The sequence below is a fragment of the Canis lupus genome, chromosome 8 (assembly GCF_011100685.1).
Source record: "Canis lupus familiaris isolate Mischka breed German Shepherd chromosome 8, alternate assembly UU_Cfam_GSD_1.0, whole genome shotgun sequence".
Taxonomy (NCBI): Eukaryota; Metazoa; Chordata; class Mammalia; order Carnivora; family Canidae; genus Canis; species Canis lupus.
This window is the reverse complement of record NC_049229.1, coordinates 41,325,040-41,348,971: the sequence shown is the minus strand read 5'-3', so window position 1 is coordinate 41,348,971 and position 23,932 is coordinate 41,325,040. Positions and strand designations below refer to the sequence as shown.

The window sequence follows — 23,932 nt, the reverse complement described above, 5'->3', positions numbered from 1 at the left end:
AGACCTATAATATTTTAAAAACTAAGGTTTTTTTTTGACATATCTATTATTACAAGTAATATTTAGCAAACTTGATGGTGAGTGGAGTGATGGACAGATTTCTTAGAGATATTTAAGATCATTATGATTAAATGATGATGGCAAAAATGGAATATCTGAAATTTATGTATGGATATTAAAAGTATGTGATAAGTGGATTAATAGAAAATCATTCATTATATAATAATTTTAAATTAAATTTAACTTCTGAAACCATTGCTTGAGTATTAAGAGCAGCAGGAGGAACCATAAAAATCATGAAGTTCAGTCAATTAGAGTAAGACTAGAAAACTTTTACACATGAAGTAGAAAAAAACCAAGTCTCATAGAAAGTTAGGAGCTGCAGATAAACTAAATACCTAAAAATTTTCACTTAATCGTTCTGGTAAAAATTTTAGTGAATGATATTTATCTCATTTGCATCCATCGAACCCTGTTCTATTATGTAACAAGTGTCTCCAATAAAATAGTAATGTCTTCAAGTAAACATATCCATAAGATAAAATTTTAAAATTAAAAATCCATTAGAGACCCAGGATAAATGTTATAGTCTTTGAGAAGTGGCAAAACAATCTGGAAAAGAGTTGTTTGGAAAGGAAAGCAATGTTGAATCAGTTTTGTCAGCCATGGGAAATTCCTTACTTGAATAGTGTCTCATCTGAATCATTCCAGTTTATTGCTGTTAAAGTAGTAAAATCTCTTAATTCATTCAAAGAAAGTCAATTCTGCTTTTATATATCCCAAACCCTGAAGCCTCTATTTTACTTATTTTATAGCTTGTTCAAATAAGAATCTCCAGAAATTAGCATATAATTTTACACATAGTTAAATAAAGAAGGATGCCTTCTTTTAGGCACCAAATTAAGTTGCAGATAAATTATTTTCATTCTAGCGATATTTCTGACTAGATAACTACTGTTTGCTATTACATTATAGTCAGAATTGAAACGACTTTACTATTCTATTTCTTCAACAACACAACTTCATTAATCCAGAAAACCCTTCCCTGGGAAGATAAAACTTGAAAATACTTTTATTATTCATTCTAAAAACTTCCTGAAAGACCTATTAGCTTTTAAATGGCATCAAAGATAGGCTACATACCAAGACCTTTTTAAGCCCTCACCCTAAAATCTTTGCATCATTAAAGGTGGCTTGAGTCCTGCTGGAGTACAGAGAGGCCTTTCCCAGAGAGTGAGGCATGCTGGCCTCCGTACTTCTGGCTGTGGGGGACTGGCCTACTGCAGGACTGGCAAGTGGCCTGGCCTGCCTGGTCCTGGGGCTTGGGTGGAGAAGTAGGAGAAGGGGCAGCGGTGACGTGAGGGTATGCAGGTTTCACTTCTGCAGCAAGAAAATGCAAAAGATATCTGTGTAATAAAATTCCTCCAGAGATGAAGGATACAGATTACTTTGTGATTGGGAGTGGAATCTCTACCACATACTTACATGTCATAGCCTACTTCATTGTGAAAGTGTGCAAATACCTGAAATATAAATGTGAGCCTCACATTAACATCTAAAGGAAGACAATATTGTTAAGATGACAATACTACCCAAAGAAATCAATAGATTCATGGTTATACCTATCAAAATCCTGATGGCTTTTTTCTTTTCCGTTTTTTTTTTTTTTTTTTTCAGAAATGAAAAAGCCAATCCTCAGATTCATGTGGAAAAGCCTCAAGAGTTAAAATACTATTGAAAAAGAACAAAGTTGGAGGACCCTCACTTCCCAATTTCAAAAGTTGCTACAAAACTACAGTAATCAAACCATGTAGTACTAGTGTAAGGATAAAAATATAGATCAATGGAATAGAATTTATATATAAATCAATATATTTATAGTAAATTGATTTTTGACATGAGTGTCAATACCATTCATTGGGGAAGGAACAGTCTTTTCAATATATGGCACTGGGACAACTGGATATCTACAAGAAAAAGAATGAAGTTGGCTCTTTACCTCACACACTACATACAAAATAATTAACTCAAAATGAATTAATGACCTAAATATAATAGCTAAAATCATATAACTCTTAAAAGAAAACATAGGAGTAAAGCATCATGACCTTGGATTTGGCAATGATTTCTTAGATAGGAAACCAAGAGCATAAGCAACAAAAGAAAACTTACATAAGTTGAATTTCACTAAAACTAAAAACTGTGCAAAGGACATTATCAAGAAAGTAAAAAGACAACCTAGAGAATGGGAGAAAATATTTGCAAATAATATATATGATGAGGGTCTAGTACCCAGAATATAGGAAGAACTTTTACAATTAACAGCAAAAAGACAAACCAACCAACTAGAAATTGGGCAAAGAACTTGAATAGGCATTTCTCCAAGGAAGATATACAAATGCCAAAAAGTGTATTAAAAGATGCTCCACCTCATTACTCATTAGGGAAATGCAAATCAAAATCACAATGAGATAGCACTTCCCCTCTACTAGAATGGTTGTAAGAAAAAAAAAATCCAGTTTTGGCGAGAATGTAGAAAAATTGGGATCCTTGGATACTGCTTTAGAGAATATAGAATGGCTTAGCCACTGGGGAAAATAGTTTGGCAGTTTTTCAGAAAGTTGAACATAGAATAATCATATGACAAGCAATTCTACCTCCTATAAATACTCAGTAGAACTGAAAACAGGTACTCAAATACATGTACAGGTATGTTCAAAGCAGCACTATTCACAATAGCCAAAAGATAAAACATCCAAACGTTCATCCACTGACCAATACATAAACAAAATATGGTATATATACATACAGGAATATTATGCGGCCATAAGAAGGAATTAAATATTGATACATACTACCATATGGAGCTAAGTAAAAGCAGCTAGACAAAATCATCATATATTATATATACATGGAATTGTATGATTCCATTTATAAAACACATCCCAAATAGACAAATCTTTGGAGAAAGAAAGCAGATTGGTAGTTGCCAGGAGCTGGGGGCAGTGGGCAGTAATTGCTTAAAGGGTATGTGATTTTCTTTTTTTTTTTTTTTTTTTGGTATGTGATTTTCTTTAGGGGTGATGAAAATGTTTTGGAACTACATAGAGGTGGTGGTTACACAACATTATAAATGTACTAAATACCACCAAATTATTTACTTTAAAATGCTTTATGTGAATTTCACCTCAATTTAAAAAGATTGACTGGCTCTGCGTGGACTTTGGCAGCCACAATAATTCATTTTATGTTCCAGAAACCAGAGAAACTTATTAGAGAAATTGTATACCGGGTATTCCTAGGACGGTTAGTTTAGATAGTATCTGAAACACTACCTGGAGACTTCATTCTTAGAATAGAAGATGATATTTCATATCTGACTCCAGTGAAATTTGAATAAGAATGAAATGAAATGAACTGCTTCAGTCATTTGATTTGGAATGACTTGTTTCTCTGAAAAATATAGCTCCTTATCTCTGCCTAGTTGTTGCTAACATAATCCTTCTCTACTTTCTGGGTATGCATGCTAATGCCTGAAGATTGTAGCTAAATGAGCAAATACCCCAAAAATCAATGTGTTCAAATCACAATTCTAACATGTCTTTATTCCTGGGGATCCCTGCAGGAGTTCCTGTAGTTAGCCCTGGCCCTTGGTTTAACTTGAGCTTTGCTCAGGTTTTAATTTTGCTTATATGCAAATATTATTCATAGAATAAGGCCAACACACACACACACACACACACACACACACACACACACACACCCTCGGTTTGCTTTGTGCACCAATCCTAAACTATTTTATCATGATTTTACCCAATTCTCATCACACTACCACAATGAAAAACTAAACTTAAACCTAGCTTCAAAGTATAAATACCCCAATGTTGAACTCACATTGAAATGCTACCAAGACTCTGTTAAGGCAGAGCTCTCCTCTACAATGAAAACTTCTATTTGTGGGGAGCCAGCGTTCAACAATCACAAAGGCCATAGGGAGATCTAAAGTCAAGACTGACGTCTTCTCAGCAAAGCCCAAGACCCTTGATTTGATAACAGCAAGCTTCTCTGAGGCCCTCTGAGACTCCTGCTTTGGGGAATAGGAGTGTCTCTAATTACTATAATGAAACAAGTAAGTCTAACATTAGCTTGAACTCTTGATTTTTCTTTGAGCTCTCCAATTGCTAAGTTTGTCTTCTAAGAATAATAAAGCTTTTTTAGGACCTTTTTGATAATTGGATCAGATATGAAAAAGCTTTAGGGCAGCCCTGGTGGCTTAGCGGTTTAGCGCCACCTTCAGCCCAGGGCGTGATCCTGGAGACCTGGGATCGAGTCCCACGTTGGGCTCTCTGCATGGAGCCTGCTTCTCCCTCTGTGTCTCTGCACCCCCCCTCCCTCTCTTTGTGTCCCTAAGAAATAAATAAAATCTTTTTTTTTTTTTTTTTTTTTTTTAAAGAAAAAGCTTTTATCCTTGGTGGAAATGTATCTTATTCCCAACAGCATTACTGTCTTGTCTATATTTGTCTTTTCTTTTCTTTCTTTCTTTTTTTTTTTTTTTGGTTATATCTCTGTAAAGGGACAATTCATATGGAAAAGGATAGACATAGGCCCCAATAAATATATTTGGCAAAGTGGCCTTAGGAACAATCCCATGCAGACTCTGCTCAGTGCAGAACCTTGTGAGGGGCCAGATCCCATGACCTCAAAATAATAAACTCTTGGTTTTGACCTGAGCCAAAACCAAGAGTTGGACACCCAACTGACTGGGCCACCCAAGTGCCCATGTTGTATTTATGCTTATACCATTTCTATTCTTCACATCAAAAAGCCCAGTGGGTAGAGATATGGATTTGTTCAGTACATCAGGCCTTTAATCAAACAGTCATATCCCACTTTCATATAGTACCAATCCCCAAACCTTCTTTATCTTCACTGCCTCCTGAGGCTATATAATATTTAATGGTGTAGATTTATGTTGTGTTTTCTTTAATAACCTTTTAGGTCAAAATAGTCAATATTTGCCTTCTCCTAAGAAAATCAACAATATACCTGGACTGTTAAGTTCCAGGGGTTTTCTGAAACACTCCCCTATTGTTCACAAGTCCTCAACTGGGACCTAAAGGACTAGATTTCCTTGGGATTCTACTCTTATTCAATATGTGGATAACTTTTTGTTAAAGGTGGAGTGAACTCTAAGACTGATTCCATCTGTCTACTTAAACTGTTTTAACTCAAAGAGAATGAAGTTCCCAAAGAGAAGTTACAATTTTGTCTATTAGGTCATTACCTAGAATATGCTTTATCTCAAGGAAGTAAATTTCCTACTCCTGACATAGTATGGACTTTTAAAAAACTTTCCCATGACAGTATCTAAGAGATAATTAAAAAGATTCCTTAGTCTCACTGACTTATTGCAGGCAGTAAATTCTCAACTTTTCTAAAATTGCCATGCCAAGATAAGACTTAAACAAGTTCTTGGAAACTGAAACTCTTCCTTGGGTACTAAACATGAACAGGGCTTTTGTGAGTTAAAATTAGCTCTTCAATAACTTCCCACCTTATTTATTATCATAAAACTTCATCCCTAGAATATGATCTGCCCAGGTGGCAGAACTCTTATGAGCACAATATAGGTTTTAGTTTTAGTTAGCTATAGATAAGAGGGTTAAAATATGCACTAATAGTAGATACGCTTTTGGGTTAGTCCATGATTTTGAAATGCTTTGGAAACAAGATGGCGTTTTTGACCTCAGCAAGAATCCCAATTAAGAACGGTTAGCAATGTATAGATCTTTTAAGTGCTCTAATGCTTCTTGAAGAAGTGGCTACTATAAAATAGGAGCTCAAGCAAAAGGAGATAATATTGAGGCTAAAGGAAATGCTTTGTTAATCATGCCAGACCAATAGCCTTTACTAAAATTATAGCCCTTAGAATACCCCAAGGGACCAAGTCTTTGGTTTAAAAGCAAATAGAGTTCAAAATCTCTATTACAGAATGCCAACAATCAGCCTCAGAGCCAGAAAAGAGATGCTGGGAGAATTCTGAATGTAAACTGACTGTTGACTATTTAGTAACACTGAAAGGCCTCAAATGGGATCTTGTACAAATTTTATTTTATTATTTTTAAATATTTTATTTATTTATTCATGAGAGAGAGAGAGAGAGAGAGAGAGAGAGAGAGATACGCAGAGGCAGAAGCAGGCTCCATGCAGGGAGCCCGATGTGGGACTGGATCCCCGGTCTCCAAGATCACGCCCTGTGCTGAAGGCAGCGCTAAACCGCTGAGCCACCCGGGCTGCCCAGATCTTGTAAAAATTTTATATGAAATTACCCACCAGGAAAGAACAAATTTGCCAATGTACATAATTAATATTGATGGGAAAGTTTTACTATATTTCATCTGTCGCCAACATAATTCTGATAAAAACTAAGGGTAGAACATGGACAAAGTCCAAACCTCAGGGCCCCCTTAAACATCTTCAAATGGATCATATAACATTACTCTCTATAGGGGGTTTTGTATTATGTCTTGGTCATTTTATGCTTGTTCTTGAGATTTGAAGCCTTTTCTTGACAAAGAGCTACAACTCTAACAGTAGCAAAATTTTCTTGGTTTTGTGTTCCCAGCCTGGGGAATACTGACCTCTGTAGTAATGGAGGCATCCATTATTCTGGGCCTCTTACTAAAAGAGTTTTGTAAAGCTCCACCACTTAATAAACAATTTTGTTAGTCTTACCCCCACTCTTAAGGAAAGGTAGAGAGAACAAATATAATTTGAAAATTAAATTAAACTCTTAAGAAACTCTTGAACTTCCATGGTCTCAGGTATTATCCTTAACGCCAATGAGATCAAGTCTTTCTGAGGTTTGTCAGCTCTCCCCCATAAATTAATAACAGGCCAGACCATACATCTAGGAATATCACTTTGATTCTAAATTCTACACTTGCAAGCAGATAGAGTTAAATATTGCTGGAATTATTCTTGCTATCCACCAAGTCTCATAAATAAGTATGAGCTGCTTTTCCTCAATACCCTACTAAACAACACTTGCATGACTTAAAACCCAGGGACATGGTCTTTTTTATAAGAGACATCAGAGAAAGACAGCTCTGGGACCCCACTGGAAAGGACCTTATAAGGTATTGTTAGCAATGAGCAAAGGGAATAGAACTCCAAAGGTTTGATCCTTCTATTCATGTTTTGAAGAGGAATAATCCATTCTTGAATTTATGGAAGATCTTAAGCTGGAGTGTTTTTAGGAACCCCCTAGAAGCAGTCCTCTCAAAGAGATATCTTTCACCCAAAAGACCTCTGACCACATGAAATGCAGAGACCTTCTACCTAAGATCCATAGAACAAGACAACTGATTACCATGTTTTAATGTGTGTTCTTTGGTTATTTTTGTTGTTATTCCTACCCTCCCCAAACTCCCCTTCCCCAGTTTAAGGGTACTTTTAACTGTGTTATCTATATTGCCCTATTCTTAATATTGCTCTTTGCTTCCTTCATTATTCATTGGTATGTGTCTAGTAACCAGCTACTATTTACTTGTGCACTAGCTAAAGCGTACAAACTAGTTTTATATACATTTTTCTTAGGGTAGACACCCCAATTTTTTTTTTTTTGTTCCATGTCCTTATAAATGAATCTGTTGCTTTCCTGGGTAACTGGACTCAACTATTAGGTGACTTCTTCAGATGAAAAACTATATACTAGGTTAGATAGATGGAAATCCAAAACTCCCTGTAGATCATACCTAGAAGAGAAGGTTCTCAGGAATTTTTGGGTGGGAACTAGCTTTCGTAACCAAATTTTAACAGAAATAGAACTTGCAAAAGAACTAGGATGTATTATTTGGAGGATGCCTCACTTTTATACATCCTAGAAGTAAGGCACTATATATATCTCTTTTGTTTTAGATCTACAAATAATCTCAGTACTTTACGTTTTATTGTTGGCACCAATTTACATTTGGCAAGTAGCTCCAAAATGTTATAACATATTTGCTAAGACACAGGGGCATTTTGGTGCCCTTCAATGACTGGTACTGCATTTGTGGTACAAAAGCTTGCCGGCTACCTGCAAACTAGACAGGAACTTGTTATCTTAGTAGACTGATGTCTGCCTTCAGTAAACTCCCCATCATCACCCACAGTCCATTTTAGCCCATCTGTTTCATTCTCAGAAAAAAGACTGTTGGTTAACTGAATTTTTTAAAAAGTAGGAAGAGTGGGTTTTGATTTAAGAGTCAAAATCCTCCATACTGTTTGATAGTGGTTGTACCCATTTACAATCCTACCAACATTATACAAGAGTTCCCTTTCCTCCATATCCTCTCCAGCATTTGTTATGTCTTATCTTTTTGATGATAACCATTCTAACAGGCATGAGCAATCCTGAATGTTTTTCCTTGAGATTACTAAATGTTGAGTGCCTTTTCATGTACCTGTTGGCGATTTGTGTTTATTCAGGTCTTCTGCCCATTTTTTTTTTTAATTTTTATTTATTTATGATAGTCACAGAGAGAGAGAGAGAGAGAGAGAGAGAGAGAGAGAGGCAGAGACACAGGCAGAGGGAGAAGCAGGCTCCATGCACCGGGAGCCCGACGTGGGATTCGATCCAGGGTCTCCAGGATCACGCCCTGGGCCAAAGGCAGGCGCCAAACCGCTGCGCCACCCAGGGATCCCATCTTCTGCCCATTTTAAAAACTGTATTATTATTTTGCATTGAGTTGCATATTCTTTATATATTTTGAATGTTAACTCCTTATCAGATATACAGCTTGCAATTTTTTTCTGATTCCATATGTTGTCTTTTCATTTTATTGATAGTTTCTTTTGCTGTGTTTATAATGTAGTTTATAAACTACATTTATAGTTTGATGTCCCATTTAAAAATTTATTTTTCCTTAAGTGGCATATCCAAAAAAATTATTGCCAAGACCATTTAAAGGAGCTTTTCTCCTATGTTTTCTTCTTGGAGTTTCATGGTTTCAGGTCTTAAATATTAAGTCTTTAATCCATTTGGAATTAGTTTTTATAAGTGCTATAAGACAGGTGTCAAGTTTCATTCTTTTCACATGTGAATATTCAATTTCACAGCACCATTCCTCTCAAAAGACTTTTCTCCATTTGAGTATTCTTGACCCCATTGTCAAATAGTAATGGACTATATATGCATGGGTTTATTTCTGGACTCTTGTTTCTGTTTCACTGGTCTATGTGTCTGTTTTAATGGCAGTTAGTACTACACTGGATTACAATAGCGTTCTAATACAGCTTGAAATCAGGAAGTGATACCTCCTTCTTTGTTCTTCTTTCTCAGGATAGCTTTGGTTATTTGGGGTCTTTTGTGGTTCCATATACATTTTAGGATTTTATTTTTTACTCTGTAAAAAATTACCCTGGAATCTTGATAAGGATTGCACTGAATCTATAGATCACTATGGGTAATATATTTTATTAATATTAGTTCTCCCAATCTAAGACCATGGGATATGTTTCCATTTATTTATATCTTCTTCAATTTGAACAATATATTATAATTTCAGTATAGAGATCTTTCACCTCCTTGGTGAAGATTTATTTTGACTAAATTTATTCCTAAGTATTTTTTTTGTTTTTGATGCTAGTATAAATGGGATTATTTTTTCTTTTCAGGTAATTTTTTTTTTTTTTAATTTAGGAAGGCTACTGAGTTAATTTTGTATCTTAACAATTTTACTAAGTTCATTGATTAGTTCTAACAATTTTTTTTACAGTTATTTATTTATTCATGATAGACACACACACACACAGAGGCAGAGACATAGGCAAAGGGAGAAGCAGGCTCCATGCAGGGAGCCCAATGCAGGACTTGATCCTGGGACTCAGGATCCTGGAGTCCCAGGATCATGCCCTGGGCCAAAGGTAGGCGCTAAACTGCTGAGCCACCCAGGTGTCCCAGTTCTAACAGGTTTTGGTGGAGTCTAGGATTTTCTAAATGAAAATCTTGTCATCTGCAAATAAAGACAATTTTATTTCTTCTTTTCTAATTCTGATGCTTTTTATTTCTTTTTCTTGCCTGACTGTTCTGGTTAGGACTTCCAGTACTATGTTGAATAAGAGTGGTGAGAGTGGGCACTCTTGTCTTATTTTGATTTTAGAGGAAAAATTTTCAATCTTTTACCACTGAGTATGATTTAGCTGTGGGCCTGTCACATATGACCTTTATTATGTTGAGGTAAGTTCCTTCTATACCTAATTTATTCAGAGATTTTGTGTTAAATCATGAATGGATGTTGAATTTTGTCAAATGCTTTTTCTGTGTCTATTGAGATTATGGTTCTTTTTTTCTATTAAAACATATTTTATTTATGTGTATTGAACTATCCTTGCATTCCAGGGATAGATCCCACTTGATTATAGTGAATGCTTCTTTTAATGTGCTGCCAAATTCAATATGCTAGTATGTTATTGAGAATTTATTTTTTTTTTTTTGGTTAAGATTTTATTTATTTATTCATGAGAGATACACAGAGAGAGGCAGAGACATACACAGAGGGAAAAGCAGGCTCCCTGTAGGGAGCCTAATGCGGGACCTGATCCCAGGACTTGGGATCATGCCCTAAGCCAAAGGCAGATGCTCAACCACTAAGCCACCCAAGCATCCCTTTTACTGAGAATTTCTGCATTTATATTCATCAGGGATACTGGCCTATAGTTTTCTTTTCTTCTAGCATCTTTTCCTGTCTTTGGTATTAGAGTAATGCTGGACATGTAAAATGAGTTTGGGAGTGTCTCCTTTTCTTCAAATTTCTGGAAGGTTTTGAGAAGGATTGGCATTAATTTTTCTTTAAAGGTTTGGTAAAATTAACCAGTGACACCATCTGTTCCTGGCTTTTCTTTGATGGGAGATTTTTGATTACTGATTCAGTCTCTTCACTAGTAATCAGTGTGGTCAGATCTTCTATTTCTTGATTCAGTCTTGGTAGGTGGTTTGTTCCTAAGATTTTTTTTCATATCTCCTAAGGTTGTCTACTTTGCCGGGTGTACAGTTGGTTTTGGCTTAATTTTTACCTCCTGGCTGAGAAAAAGGACTACAAACTTTGATCATAATTCTTACATTTATATAGCATGGTTCAAATATATGATCGCCTAAGTCCTACTATATAGTTGCTGTCTCATGATATGGCTCAATAAATGATCATCCAACAACAACAAATACAGGAAAACTTGACACTTATGAAGACTGAAACAATTTCTTTAGATAACTGATTTACTATTGTGATTCCTTAATGAAGGTCTGTGTTGACTGAATGATTACACTTTCAGATGTCAGGCTGAAGACTGACCCCAAGGAGAACCTTGATGCCTGAAATTATCTATAACCATACAACCTACTGTCTTTACTAGCATAACATTACTATTGTACAGTCTTTATTAACATAACTTTTACTATTCCAGAAAACCCTCCCCTACAAGACTTTTATTACTTATTCTTAGAAACTTTTTAAAGTATCTAAAGACAATTTACACATCAAGACTCTCAGAATTCCTTGCCTTGTGTGCCGATGATTATATAATGATCCCTATTAAATTTTAATCAAGCTCTATGTTAAAAGATCTGCTCTAAATCAAACTTCAAAATCTCATGAATATCCTGAGTTTGTCTTTCCCTTTCTGAGAAAGTTTTTTTTTTTTTTTTTTTTTTTTTCCTTTCTGAGAAAGTTTTAGTTGAAACTTTGACTTTACTGAAGTGGTATTCTCCCATACCATATGTGATAAAAAAATTTCTAAGAAATATATATTTGATCATTCAAATAAAATATATTTCTCAGATATATTTGGTTTTTATCCACAGTTCCTAAAAAATACCTCAGAGCCTTTAGATGAAATGAGTATCTTATTATTAATGGTGGTGATTCGTGGACCCCACCTACAGGCACAGGATTGGTTGCCAGAAGGACCAACCATGTAATTACATGGTTGGAACTTTCAGTCCCATCCCCCAACCTCTGGGGAGGGGAGAGGGATTGCAGATTGAATCAGCAAGTTGCCAATGACTTAGTCAATCATAACTATGTAATGAAGTCTCCATTAAAGAACCAAGAAGAGCTTTTTGGCCCTTCTTTTATGGAGAGCTTCCATGCTTAGGGAACCAGACAGCTTCCACATGCCACCGCACCAGGCCCCAAGCTCCCCAAGGGCAGAAGCTCCTCTGTTTGGGCTCTGCCCTATGTTTCTCTTCATCTGGCTGTTAATTTGTATCTGTTATCATATCTTTTAAGAAACTGCTAAACAAAAGTGTTTCCCTGAATTCTGTAAGCCACTCTAGAAGATTAATGGAACCTAAGGTGGAGGTTGCTGGAACCTCCAACCTGTAGCTGGTTGGTCAGAAGCACAAGTAGCAGCCTGGGGCTTGTGACTGGTATCTGAAGTGGAATATGGATGGAATATCTAGTATATTCCATTTGTAGGACTGAATAGGACAAAAAGTCAGTCCTACAAAACAGTAGGACTGAATCTTTAAACTCTGGACTCTGATGCTATTTCTGGGTAGATAGTGTCAGAATTGAGTTGAATTCTTGGACATTCTGCTGGTATCTGAGAATTGCTTGGTGTAGTGTGTGTGGGGACACCCCTATCAAGTCTGAATTGGGCTGGCTACCTAAAAGATGACAGGAAGAATAAACTCAGGCTTATTATCACAGGTTGTTTTGATCATTTTTTTGAGGAGCAAAAGGAAAGTTATCTTTTACTTAGAAAACATTACCAAAGTTAACTCCTCCTTGGACAATTCTAGACAAACTTCAAGTTCTTTTTTTTTTTTTTAAAGATTTTATTTTTTTAAAGATTTTATTTATTTGTTCGAGAGAGAGAGAGAGAGTGAGAGAGAGAGGCAGAGACACAGGCAGAGGGAGAAGCAGGCTCCATGCAGGGAGCCCGATGTGGGACTTGATCCCAGGTCTCCAGGATCATGGCCCAGGCTGAAGGCGGCGCTAAACCGCTGAGCCACCTGGGCTGCCCCAAACTTCAAGTTCTAAATCTTAGAGGTTATAACTCTTTTCCCTTCTCTAGGATCTATCGATGTTTTGTTTAACATATTTCTATTTATGCTAAAAAAGGAGTTAATTACAGGCATACCTCATTTTACTGCATTTACCTTTATTGTGCTTTGCAGATACTGTTTTTTTTTCTTTAACACAAATTGAGGGTATATAGCAACCCTGTATTGACCGAGTCTATTGGCACCATCTTTCCAATAGCATTTGCTTATGTCATGTCTCTGTATTACATTTTGGTAATTATTTCAATATTTCAAACTTTTTCATCCTTACTATATTTGTTACAGTGATCTGTGATCAGTGACTCACTGAAAGCTCAGAGGATAGTTAGCATTTTTTAGCAATCAAGTATCTTTAAATTAAGGTTTATACATTGTTTTTTAAACATAAAGCTATTGTACATTTACTAGACTACAGTATAGTATAAACATAACTTTTATATGCACTGGAAAACAACAAAAAATACATTTTGACTCACTTTATTGTGATCATCTGGGACCAAATCTGCATATCTTTGAGGTATGCTTGTACAATTTTCTTTACCTTGGCTACATTTTGGAAATGTTTTCCTTGAGAATAGGTAATTCAGTAAATAAATGAAAAAAGGTAGAAGTGACAGAATGGGTATACATGAAGAATTAGTTATAGTGACATTGCCTAGGGAGAATTCTGAGAACATGTCACAGAGGAGCTCACACTTGAACTGAGTCTTGAAGGATATCTAAGAGTTTCCTAGCTCAACATTACTCATCATCAGGGAAATACAAATAAAAACTGCCATCACTTCATACCTGTCTGAATGGCTAGAATGAACAACACAAGAAGCAAGAGATGTTATCAAGAATGTGGAAAAAGGAGAACCGTCTTTCACTGTTGATGGGAATACAAACTGGTACAGCCACTCTGGAAAACAGTTGGGGGTTCCTCAAAAAGTTAAAAATAGAATTATACTACAACCCAGAGATTGCATTACTAGGTATTTAATCAAAGGATACAAAAATACTGATTCAAAGGGACACGTGCACCCCAATGTTTATAGCAGCATTATCTATAATAGCCAAATTATGGAAAGAGACCAAATGTCCATTGACTGATGAATGGATAAAGAAGATGTGGTATACACACACACACACACAGAATATATATATTATATATATATATATATATATATATATATATATATATATAATATAATATAATGCAATACACACAATGGGATATTACTCAGCCATCAAAAAGAATGAACTCTTGCCTTTGCAATGACGTAGACTGAGCTAGAGTATATTATGCTAAATGAAACAAGTCAGTCAGTGAGGGACAAATTAACATATGATTTCACTTGTGGGATTTAAGAAATAAAACAGAGAAACACAGGGGAAGGCAGGGAAGAGAGGGAGACAAATCAGAAGAAACTCTTAAGTAGAAAGTATATACTGAAGGTTGATGGAGGGGAGATGGGTGGGGTTCAGGTTAAATGGATGATGAGTATTAAGGAGGACACTACTTGTGATGAGCACTGAGTGTTACAAGTAACTGAAGAATTGCTAAATTCTACTCCTGAAACCAATGTTACTCTATATGTTAACTAACTAGAATTTAAATAAGAATTTGAGACAAACAAAAATGGTATATATACATATATATATACATATATATATGTATGTATATTTTAGAGATGCATGCGAAAAAAGGTCCGTGGCAGCACAGACTAAACTGAAAATAATGGTTGCATATAGTAGGAAGAGTGATAATGTGAGATGGGCAGATAAAGAGGAAATTTATACTTAGTCTCTGTATTTCTGTATTATTTGACTCTTTTTTTAATTTTATTTATTTATTCATGAGAGACAGAGAGAGAGAGAGAGAGAGAGAGAGAGAGAGAGACAGGCAGAGGGAGAAGCAGGCTCCATGCAGGGAGCTTGATGTGGGGCTCGAATCCGGGGACCCCAGGATCAGGCCCTGGGCTGAAGGCAGCGCTAAGCCGCTGAGCCACCCGGGCTGCCCTTATTTGACTCTTCTTTAAGAATTTGGTTATGTATCATTATAAAATAAAACATGTTTGAAAAGAAAAAAAAGACTTTTTTAGGAAAATAAGGGAAATGGATAATTTATACAGTGGGGGGACAGGGTCCAAAAGAATAGGGGCAGAACATATAGCACTGAGAGAGGGAGGAACTGCTAATAGGGTCTATATGACTGCAGTATTAATAGTCATGGCAAAGGAAGAAACTAAGGGCAATTAAAGTAGACTAACTAGGTAAAGAGATATTGAAGTTAAGAAGTTCAGAGGTAGAATAGCTAGCTCATGGTGAGGAAAGAGTCCTGGGTGTAGCTATGGGCATGAATATGAGTTACTAAAGTGGTGTTGAAAGGAACAACCTTAATCTTATCTTATGGAGAGGCTACAATGTTGGATGGGCTCTCTACAAAGATCTAAATGGCTATATGGACCATGTACATGACTATTTTATCCTAAGAAAACATGATCAGGAAAACCTGGACTATGGTGATATCCAAAGTGATTAATAGTCTACAAGCCAGCAGGAACATAACTGAAATAACAGTTCTAAAAACATAAAGATCCATGATAAAGATGTAAGAGGATTCAAAGAAATCTCTTGTCAGTAAGAAATTATTTTTGTTTCTGATTATCATAATCACTATCAATGACCCATCATCATCTCAGGATCAACAATAAATGGAAATCATACAATAATAACCATAAAATGTCATTTTTAAAGTTCATTTATCTGTATTGTTTTATTTTAGTGAATATTCTATCAACACTTCCCTCAGGTTTCTCAACCTTAAGTCTTAGTAGGGATTATAGCACGCTGCAGCTCTTATATTAAAGAGCCTCTCTCAGATTCACATATCTGTTAAATATTGTGGAAACTGACAGTGGTATAGTTAAACACATCTGAATTTATTTTTAAACAACTCTAATACAAAGGTGCTGGGCAAAAATTGCAGTGTGCTTGCCTACCAACTCAAGGGTTTCAACTAACATGCAGATTCAAAACACAGAAATAGAAAAAATTTACAGTAAATAAAATAAAACACAAATTTTTATCTATTTGAAGTTCTATTACTTTTGTGATTATTAAATAATAGACATTTTACTGGAAATATAAATCATTCTATTTACTAAAATTCTCAGTAGTATAAGTATCAGATATACCCATTTAGTTATGGTCCACCTATAGTTCTTCTCTTGATAAAGATCACAGAGAAGACAGGATGATGTCACTAATTTTAAGTGACAGAGAACAATACTAAATTATTAGCATTTATATAGTGCTTTTTCTCTTAGGATCCTAAAACTTTTAGGGCACAATCTTCAATGTTATATCATTTCAAGGATACAGGTAAGGAAAGCTATTTACAGTTCCTTTTTATAGGATATAAAAATGAATAATATACAAAGTTAGATGACTTTGAGTTAATGGTATTAGTGATCAAACAAAAAAATTAAGGTTTCTTTATGAACCAAGGGGTTCATGGCTCTATGTTCTAAAACATGCTGCTTATGAAGGTAGGATTTTTCAGGAATTTGAATTTACAAAATGATTATGACTCCTCTTAGGAGTCATTTACTTTTTTTTAAGTTAGATTCTTAAAGTGGATTTATATTATTATTTTCAGTTAAGTCTGTTTTCAAATAATTTTTGGCAGTGCGGCAATTAAAGAGGGTTGTCACCATAGAATTATCAAGGAACTTATTACTATCCTAACCGGAAGTGATATCAAAATTCTGTTATCAGCTTCTAGAAACAACTGTAATGACGGAAACATTCACTAATATATTGATACTAATATTTTTAGGAGATGAAAGTCCTAACATTTATATACTTTATATAAACTGTCCCCAATTGCTTTTTGTTTCTTCACCGAAATATTTTTAGCTCTCCTTCCTGTTGAACTACAAACTCTTAATTCAGTAGTCCATCTGAAATGATGACATACTTACTGGCTCTGAGAATGTTCTCCTTGCTGCTGCACCTGGACTGGACCTGCAGAGAGAGCATAAACTCAGTAATTTAGGGCTCATAACATAGATAGCCAGATACGTATGCATACTTAATGGGCAAGCTCCTGAGGTTTAGGAGCAAAGGCTTAATATATTGCAGATGTAATATTAGTAAAATTATGTTACATTTGTTCTATATTTTAAAAATATTTTTCTTACTGTAAAGAAAGAGCAGACTTCTAGAAAAAAGTTGGGGGTAAAATATTATAAATGGGACAGAGGCAAAACCAAAGGCAATTTTTTATGGATGTGTATCGAAATTAGTATATGGAAAGAAATGTTACCACATATACAGCTATGAATACAGACCCCTAATCCTAAGGCACTGTGATAGCTCTTGACTACACTAATAATGAAATTCAAGTAATAAAGTTGTAATAAAATACTTTGTTTTGGTAATTTTTTATACATGTTGGTAAGGGCAAAACAAATCTTCATGTACAATATTTATGTGATTCCAATGACTTTTGTTTACTGATTAAAATAATGGGTTATAAATATAATATGGACTATGAAAGATGCCTTTGTTAGAAATCAATAAAATTGAATTCATTTATTTACTAGTTCTTAGGTGTTTATAGAGTTTATCAGTCAGAAACCCTTACGCTTTTATTCAAATAGTTCAGGTCAAAGTGAACATTATTTTAAATATTACAAAAGTGTTTAAGTCAAGAGCAGTGAGATGGCACTAACATTTGTTAATATCAGAGGAAATTGTGCTTAAACTGCATACCTCTTCTTCCCACTCCACAGCAGCTTGCCCCAAATGGATATATATATATATATGTATATATATATATATATACATATATATATATACAACAAATTAATTTCTATTGCTTAACACAATCTACTATTGTAATGAAACAACTTATGAAAGGAATGTTGCAACTTAAGGTGGGTTATGGTTGTCCTTCCCTGAAAAGAACAATTGTTAATGTTTAAAGAAACAACAATAAAAAAAAATCACAAACATACACACAAGAAACACACACACACACACACACACACACCAAAAAAAGGGAAAAAAGGGAAAAATAATTCCAGATGTTAAAGTTATTCTCTTTTGGCCCAGATTAATTAGTTTTAAATATACTAGAATGAAGAAGCTAATCTGGAAAATAATATTCTTATATTCTTTTACTCAGAAGTTTTATTAAAAAACAATTCTGGGCCAAATGGGAAAGGAAATTAATGACTACTTGAAACAAAAATACAGGAGGAATATAGGAGAGTGAGGAAAAGAAAAAGAAGAAAGAGAAGTTTGGGGAAGTAAGTCTAGACAATAGGAAAGAAAGTATAAGCTTATAGAAGGGGACATTATGTAAATGCAAAATGTTCTGCTATTTCTTATTGAAAATTCATACCAAGAGGGTAAGAATCACTAATGAACTTGCTGCAAAATAAACAAGCAAGTTTGCATACCATGGAATGAAGATAGGTGTAACCATACCACTACAGCCTTAAAGGAGAAAAGAAACAAACACTAAAAGACAAATTAATAGATAAGGTTAATAAAGAGATAAACTACATTTTAAAAAGCCGTTCAAGAAACACAAGAGAAAGCTAATAGAGTGAGAAAAATCTGGGAGAGAGAAGGAAAAAAAAGGGGAAGATGTTGAAAGACAAAAACAGAGTTCAAAGAAGTCAAATGGAAGTCAAGAAATTCTTCAACAAGATGCAGAAACAGAAGGAGCCCAAACCCATAGCGCAAAGCAATGTTTGCGAATGGAAAGCAGCTCCTTTGATCAGTAATAGTTACTCTTAAGTCGTAGCCTCTATTCCTCCAGAGTTCATCTTTAAGCCCTTCCAATCTAGAGTGGAGCTAGTGTGTGGATAGAAACAAGAGATTTATAATGAACAAAGCAGTTCAGATGAGTAGTTCAAATTGTTCTCATCAAATGTTTCAACAGATTTTTATAACATCTAAATGGAAATGGTGGTGAAGAACTAGCTAGTTTTACCAAAAAAAGTCAAACCAAACCAAAACAGCAATTAAAAAACAAAACAAAACAAAAAACAACCCTCTCCTGCCTTAGGTGGCTTAAAAATTAAAAAATTTGTTCATAGCATGAATTTAATAATGAAACCCAAAGTCTTGCTTTGTGGAGCCTGAGTTTAGAACTATACATTTCATGGTTTTGGAAGAGAAATTTGAGTAGTAAAAAAACAATTCAGCTTCCTGAATTTGAATATTCATCTAGGTTCACAAATTGCCAACAGTAGTATAACCAATGTTTTCCCAATTACATTACATTGGCAATTTGACCCAGATTTGAGGGAAATTACTTTAAATCAATGATTTCATGAAATTCTTTACTTTAGTGATCTTGAGTATATATGAAAAAACTTAGGAAAATAATTTTAAGACATTTAAAATATTTATGCACAAGTGGATGCCCCTCTCTTTTGCATCATGAAACTGGTCATCTTAATAATATTTACCTAATTTTATAAAATCCCAATATGAAGATTTTACCTAACTCACAGTGTAATGGGATTTACTTGAAAAAATAAAGTAAAGGAACAATTACTGTTCTTGTTTTCATGCTTATGGATTAGAAAGAAGGCAACACAGGTCTGTCCCAAATTTTACAGTTTATTATTTTTTGTTTTTAAAAATATTACGCTGGCTTTTTCGTCAGTGGGGAAAAAAACTAAGGGAAGTTTGAAAAACAAAATGAAACTGAAATTTTGGCCTAATAGCAAATTTGTTGGGGATTAAAAATGAAAGATATGGTATTGAATTATCTATTACTTTATTTTATTGGATTATGTTATTTTACAATAATTAACATCTAACTTTATGGTGTTAACAATTGCCCTTTCAGTTGGAATTAAGCTAAAATAATGTGTAGAAACAGCATTATTATATTACAGTCAAGGAGGAAATGAAAAACACAAGAGACTTACTGAAAACATAGGTATTCATTTACTAATCAAGACTGCTTTCAGACATCAAATAATTCATTTAATTCATTTCAACATGTATTTACATGTGTAATATAATTTTTGCTGAAGATCACATTCTTAAGCCATGAAACAGAAAACAAATGGGGGAGATCATGTAATAAATGGTAAGGAAAAAAGTGAAAATGCTTTAAACAAAGCTGAGAAAATTTTAACAAACAACCACAATCTTTAGATACAGTTAGAGAAGTGACTTACCTTATGCTTAGGTCATAATAGAATAGCACAGTGTTTAAAGTCAGCTCTTCATTATGGGAGGTACAATTGAAAGCCATAGGTTATAATAACATGAATTGCTACACAGAAATGACTTTTTCAGCCCAACATGAAAAGCTAACTCTTATGGGAGAACATTTCTACTTATGTTTAATGCAGCATGAAGAACAACTGAGGGTGTAAACATCAAAACACATGAGTCTCACATCAATAAGAGAGATAGTCCAATCTCTCAGGAGCACAGAAGTTTTAATCTGTGACCATAATCTGTGACACATAAGGAAAGGCACATCACTCTAACATTGAAAGATGCATGCATAATGTATAACCATCCACTGATAACTCTACCCACCCCCTCCCACTTGTACACACACAAGCCCATTAAGATACAGGGACAAAATGTAGTGCCAAGCTGTTATGAAGAAAGCAGGACACACGGAAGCACAGCAATGATTATGTAATTTGAGAGGTGTTCTTCCCTTAAACCATCCCATCACCATGCTTTTTTAAAGAAGCCAGGAAAAGACCCCTTCCAATGCTGCAGTAGCTACGAGCCCCCAGCTTGAAGCTAGTGTGTGGAATTTTGATCACCGTTCCCTGCGATGTCAGGGGCTCTCCAGTGGAAGCCAGATGTATAACACCAGTTAGTGGGGTACAATGTGTGACTAACAAACATCTTTTCCCTTCTGCCTTTTGCAGAAGTGAGGGAGGAAAGAAACAAATAAAATAAAGCCCATGTTAAGAATAAGTTCATAACAATATAAAGATGTATAAATATTAAAATGGAGATTACATTTGATTGCAGGTAAACACAACTCAGGTTTCATAAAAACTGCCTCTGCCTTTGCTGCTCACCAGGCTAATTTGTATTCTTTCTCCTTGTAAATATTAGGAATAAATCTTCACAGTATGGTTCATATTGAAAAATTCTGAGCAGTTGGGTCAGATAGGGTCAAACAAATCTTCCCACATTTTAAGAAACAAATAACAAAAAAGGCCACCTATTTAGATAGAAATTGTTGCTAAGTTTCCTATGTATTCTTCTCTACTGCTAATAAAACTCATTTTAACATGAGTTGTTCCTGTCAACAATAGGGTCATATCAGCGCATTAGAAAAAAATTTCATCTTTGCTTTCCTATTATTGATGATAGTAGTTAACTTCATCTATTTTATCTTTGGTTTACGTGTGGCAAGCAATTTAGTTACATTTTTAATATTTAAAGATTATTATATTATCATATTCTCGCTCTCATCCTATTCTTAGTAGGCCAGAATATCTTGACCTTCCCCTTAGCATGTCTTTATTATTTTAGACTCTAGGCCTTCCTCTAATCTCAGCTCCTCATGAGGAAAATAAAGATTGTTAAAGGGCTCAAAGGAGATAAGACATGTTATCAGGGATTTTAAGCTATAAAGGAAGAAACAAATGTCAGTTATGATCATGTTATGATGAGTGGTGGCACTGACAGTTGTTAAATAACTAATTACACACTGTCTTGATTGTAACTTCCACATCAACTCAAAATGGAGGCAAATTCTTTTTTTTGACCCAAAGAAAAAAATAAAATTCAAGTACAGTTAAATGGTTTTCAAGAGAGACTGACCAAAACTTTTTGGAAATGTTATAGCCATATGGTCATATGTACTGATAGGAATACAGATCACATAATCTAAGGCATGCAGGAAAGTCTGAACTAGCTCCTCTAGAATATTCCTTGTACTCTTGAGCTTTAGACCTTAGACAAGTTGTTTCATCTGTCTGGAATATACCCTTTATTTTCTGACGCCATACTACTTGTCCTTTAAGATTGAGCTTAAACTGTACCAGCTGCAAAAACTATTCCCAAAGTTCTTGAATCAGAAATTAATTTCTTCTTTCCCTAAACTTTTAATATTTTTATTGAAATACAATTTATCTACCATAAAATTCACCTACCTTAAGTATATAGTTTGATGATTTTTAAAAAATTCACATGGCTGCAAAACCATCACCACAATCTAGTTTTAGGTTTATCTAAATTCTTAAAGCCTCTTATCTGAACTTCTATTATTAGAGTTATCGTAGTTACTTATATTCCAATTATTGATGTAGGTCCTGAAATATACTATAGGTTCTTGGAGGGAAAAGATCTGACCTTAATTGTCTTTATATTTCCTATCATGTTAAATATAATTCTTTACATAGAGTAAATATTTGCTAATTTTGAATGTGTATTTTGTAGTAAACATAGTTTTTTCATCTTAGATTAAAATTTATTTTTTATAGTATAAATATGATTATAGTCACTCCTCTACTGTTGTAAAATGATTTTTACTTTTTTGGGAAAAAAAAGTTTTACTTTTTTTAGCCTACCCAGAAACAGAAGAAAAGGTTTGATTTAAACAACATTAAGCCAACACTCTACAATCTTAGACTTTTAAATTTTACTTTATCTTCTCCATTCTTATATCAAAAATTGGAGAATTGGTTTAGAAAAGCTCTTTTCCATAGTTCCATTCATTCATCACCTTATCTGGTAAACTAGGGAGCAAGTATTTGGCTCATCTGAGCCTAATGACATTTCATTTGTGTTTAATCAGATTTATGTTATCATAAGACATATTCAACTGAGGAACTCAGAATTTTGGTTTATTTATGACATGAAAGGCAGCATGATAAAAACAACATCCTTTGGAGTCCAGCAGTATAGTTTCTGATACTGGTTTTTCCTCTTCTTAGCTGTGTGACCTTAGACATGACATTTAACATCTTGGAGTTTTAATTTCCTTAATAAAATGGGGAAATTACGCAGGATATTGTATGTAAAAGTGAAAACTATTATAAATGAAAAAGAGCAATACAAATTTAAATCATTATTATTATCCTTACATTTTTAGTTACCTACACTTACTTAGGTAGAATCAGAGATACAATGAGAATATAGAATTTGCTTCAGATCATGCCATGAATCAGTGACAGTGACAGTGAGAGACTATGACTGCCAATTTCTAGACTAAAACATCAGGAAAAGGCTGAGTTAAGGTCTGAAGTTACCTCTGCAAGGATTAATCTAATGCTGTTTGTATGATTTTATTCAAGCTATCTCAATTCTATGGGACTTGATTCCCTCATCTGTAAAATGAGAATATTTACAGGGGTTTTTACTGAGGATGATGGAGTCCTTGAGAGAACTTGTGGATAAAAGTCAGGGATCCATTCACTGGGATGGAGAAAAAAAATAAAATTTTTATATTCATCAACCTAATTAAATTTTGTTAATTTCTTTCATTATGAGCTTAGGTGATGAACTACACTAAAATAATCGATTCTATTGTCTCAAATTATTATGGATATCTTAAAATACTCTTCATATTCACCAAGATTTTAAATTTTTGTACTCTATTGATTTGCTGCTAGATTTAGTTATTTAATGCATTTTTAAAAGAGCCATTATTATCACACAATTTTTTATAGATATTTTGATAGTGATTTTAATTTAGTTTTCTTTATAATCCCACATATTTTTTATTTTATATATTTAAAAATAATTTCCTAAAAAAAAAGTCTTTATGTAGGCTATGCTAGATTCCCAAATGGCTTCATAGGAGAAAAAGGTTAAACAACTCTGAAATAGACAATTTCCAATCTTTCTTTTATTTCCAGGATTTTGTTGCTCTGAGAAATCTTT

At 34.3% G+C, this 23,932-nt stretch overlaps 1 protein-coding gene across 14 annotated transcripts in view; it reads right to left on the bottom strand.

Annotated features, from left to right (window-relative positions):
* GPHN (gephyrin) overlaps positions 1-23,932 on the bottom strand; it is a 625,991-nt gene that overhangs the window by 133,451 nt on the left and 468,608 nt on the right. For all 14 annotated transcript variants that reach the window (XM_038544964.1, XM_038544965.1, XM_038544967.1 and 11 more), the window contains one exon: positions 17,017-17,059. In XM_038544964.1, the coding sequence (XP_038400892.1) occupies positions 17,017-17,059 (43 nt within the window). The remainder of the gene's footprint in view (positions 1-17,016; positions 17,060-23,932) is intronic.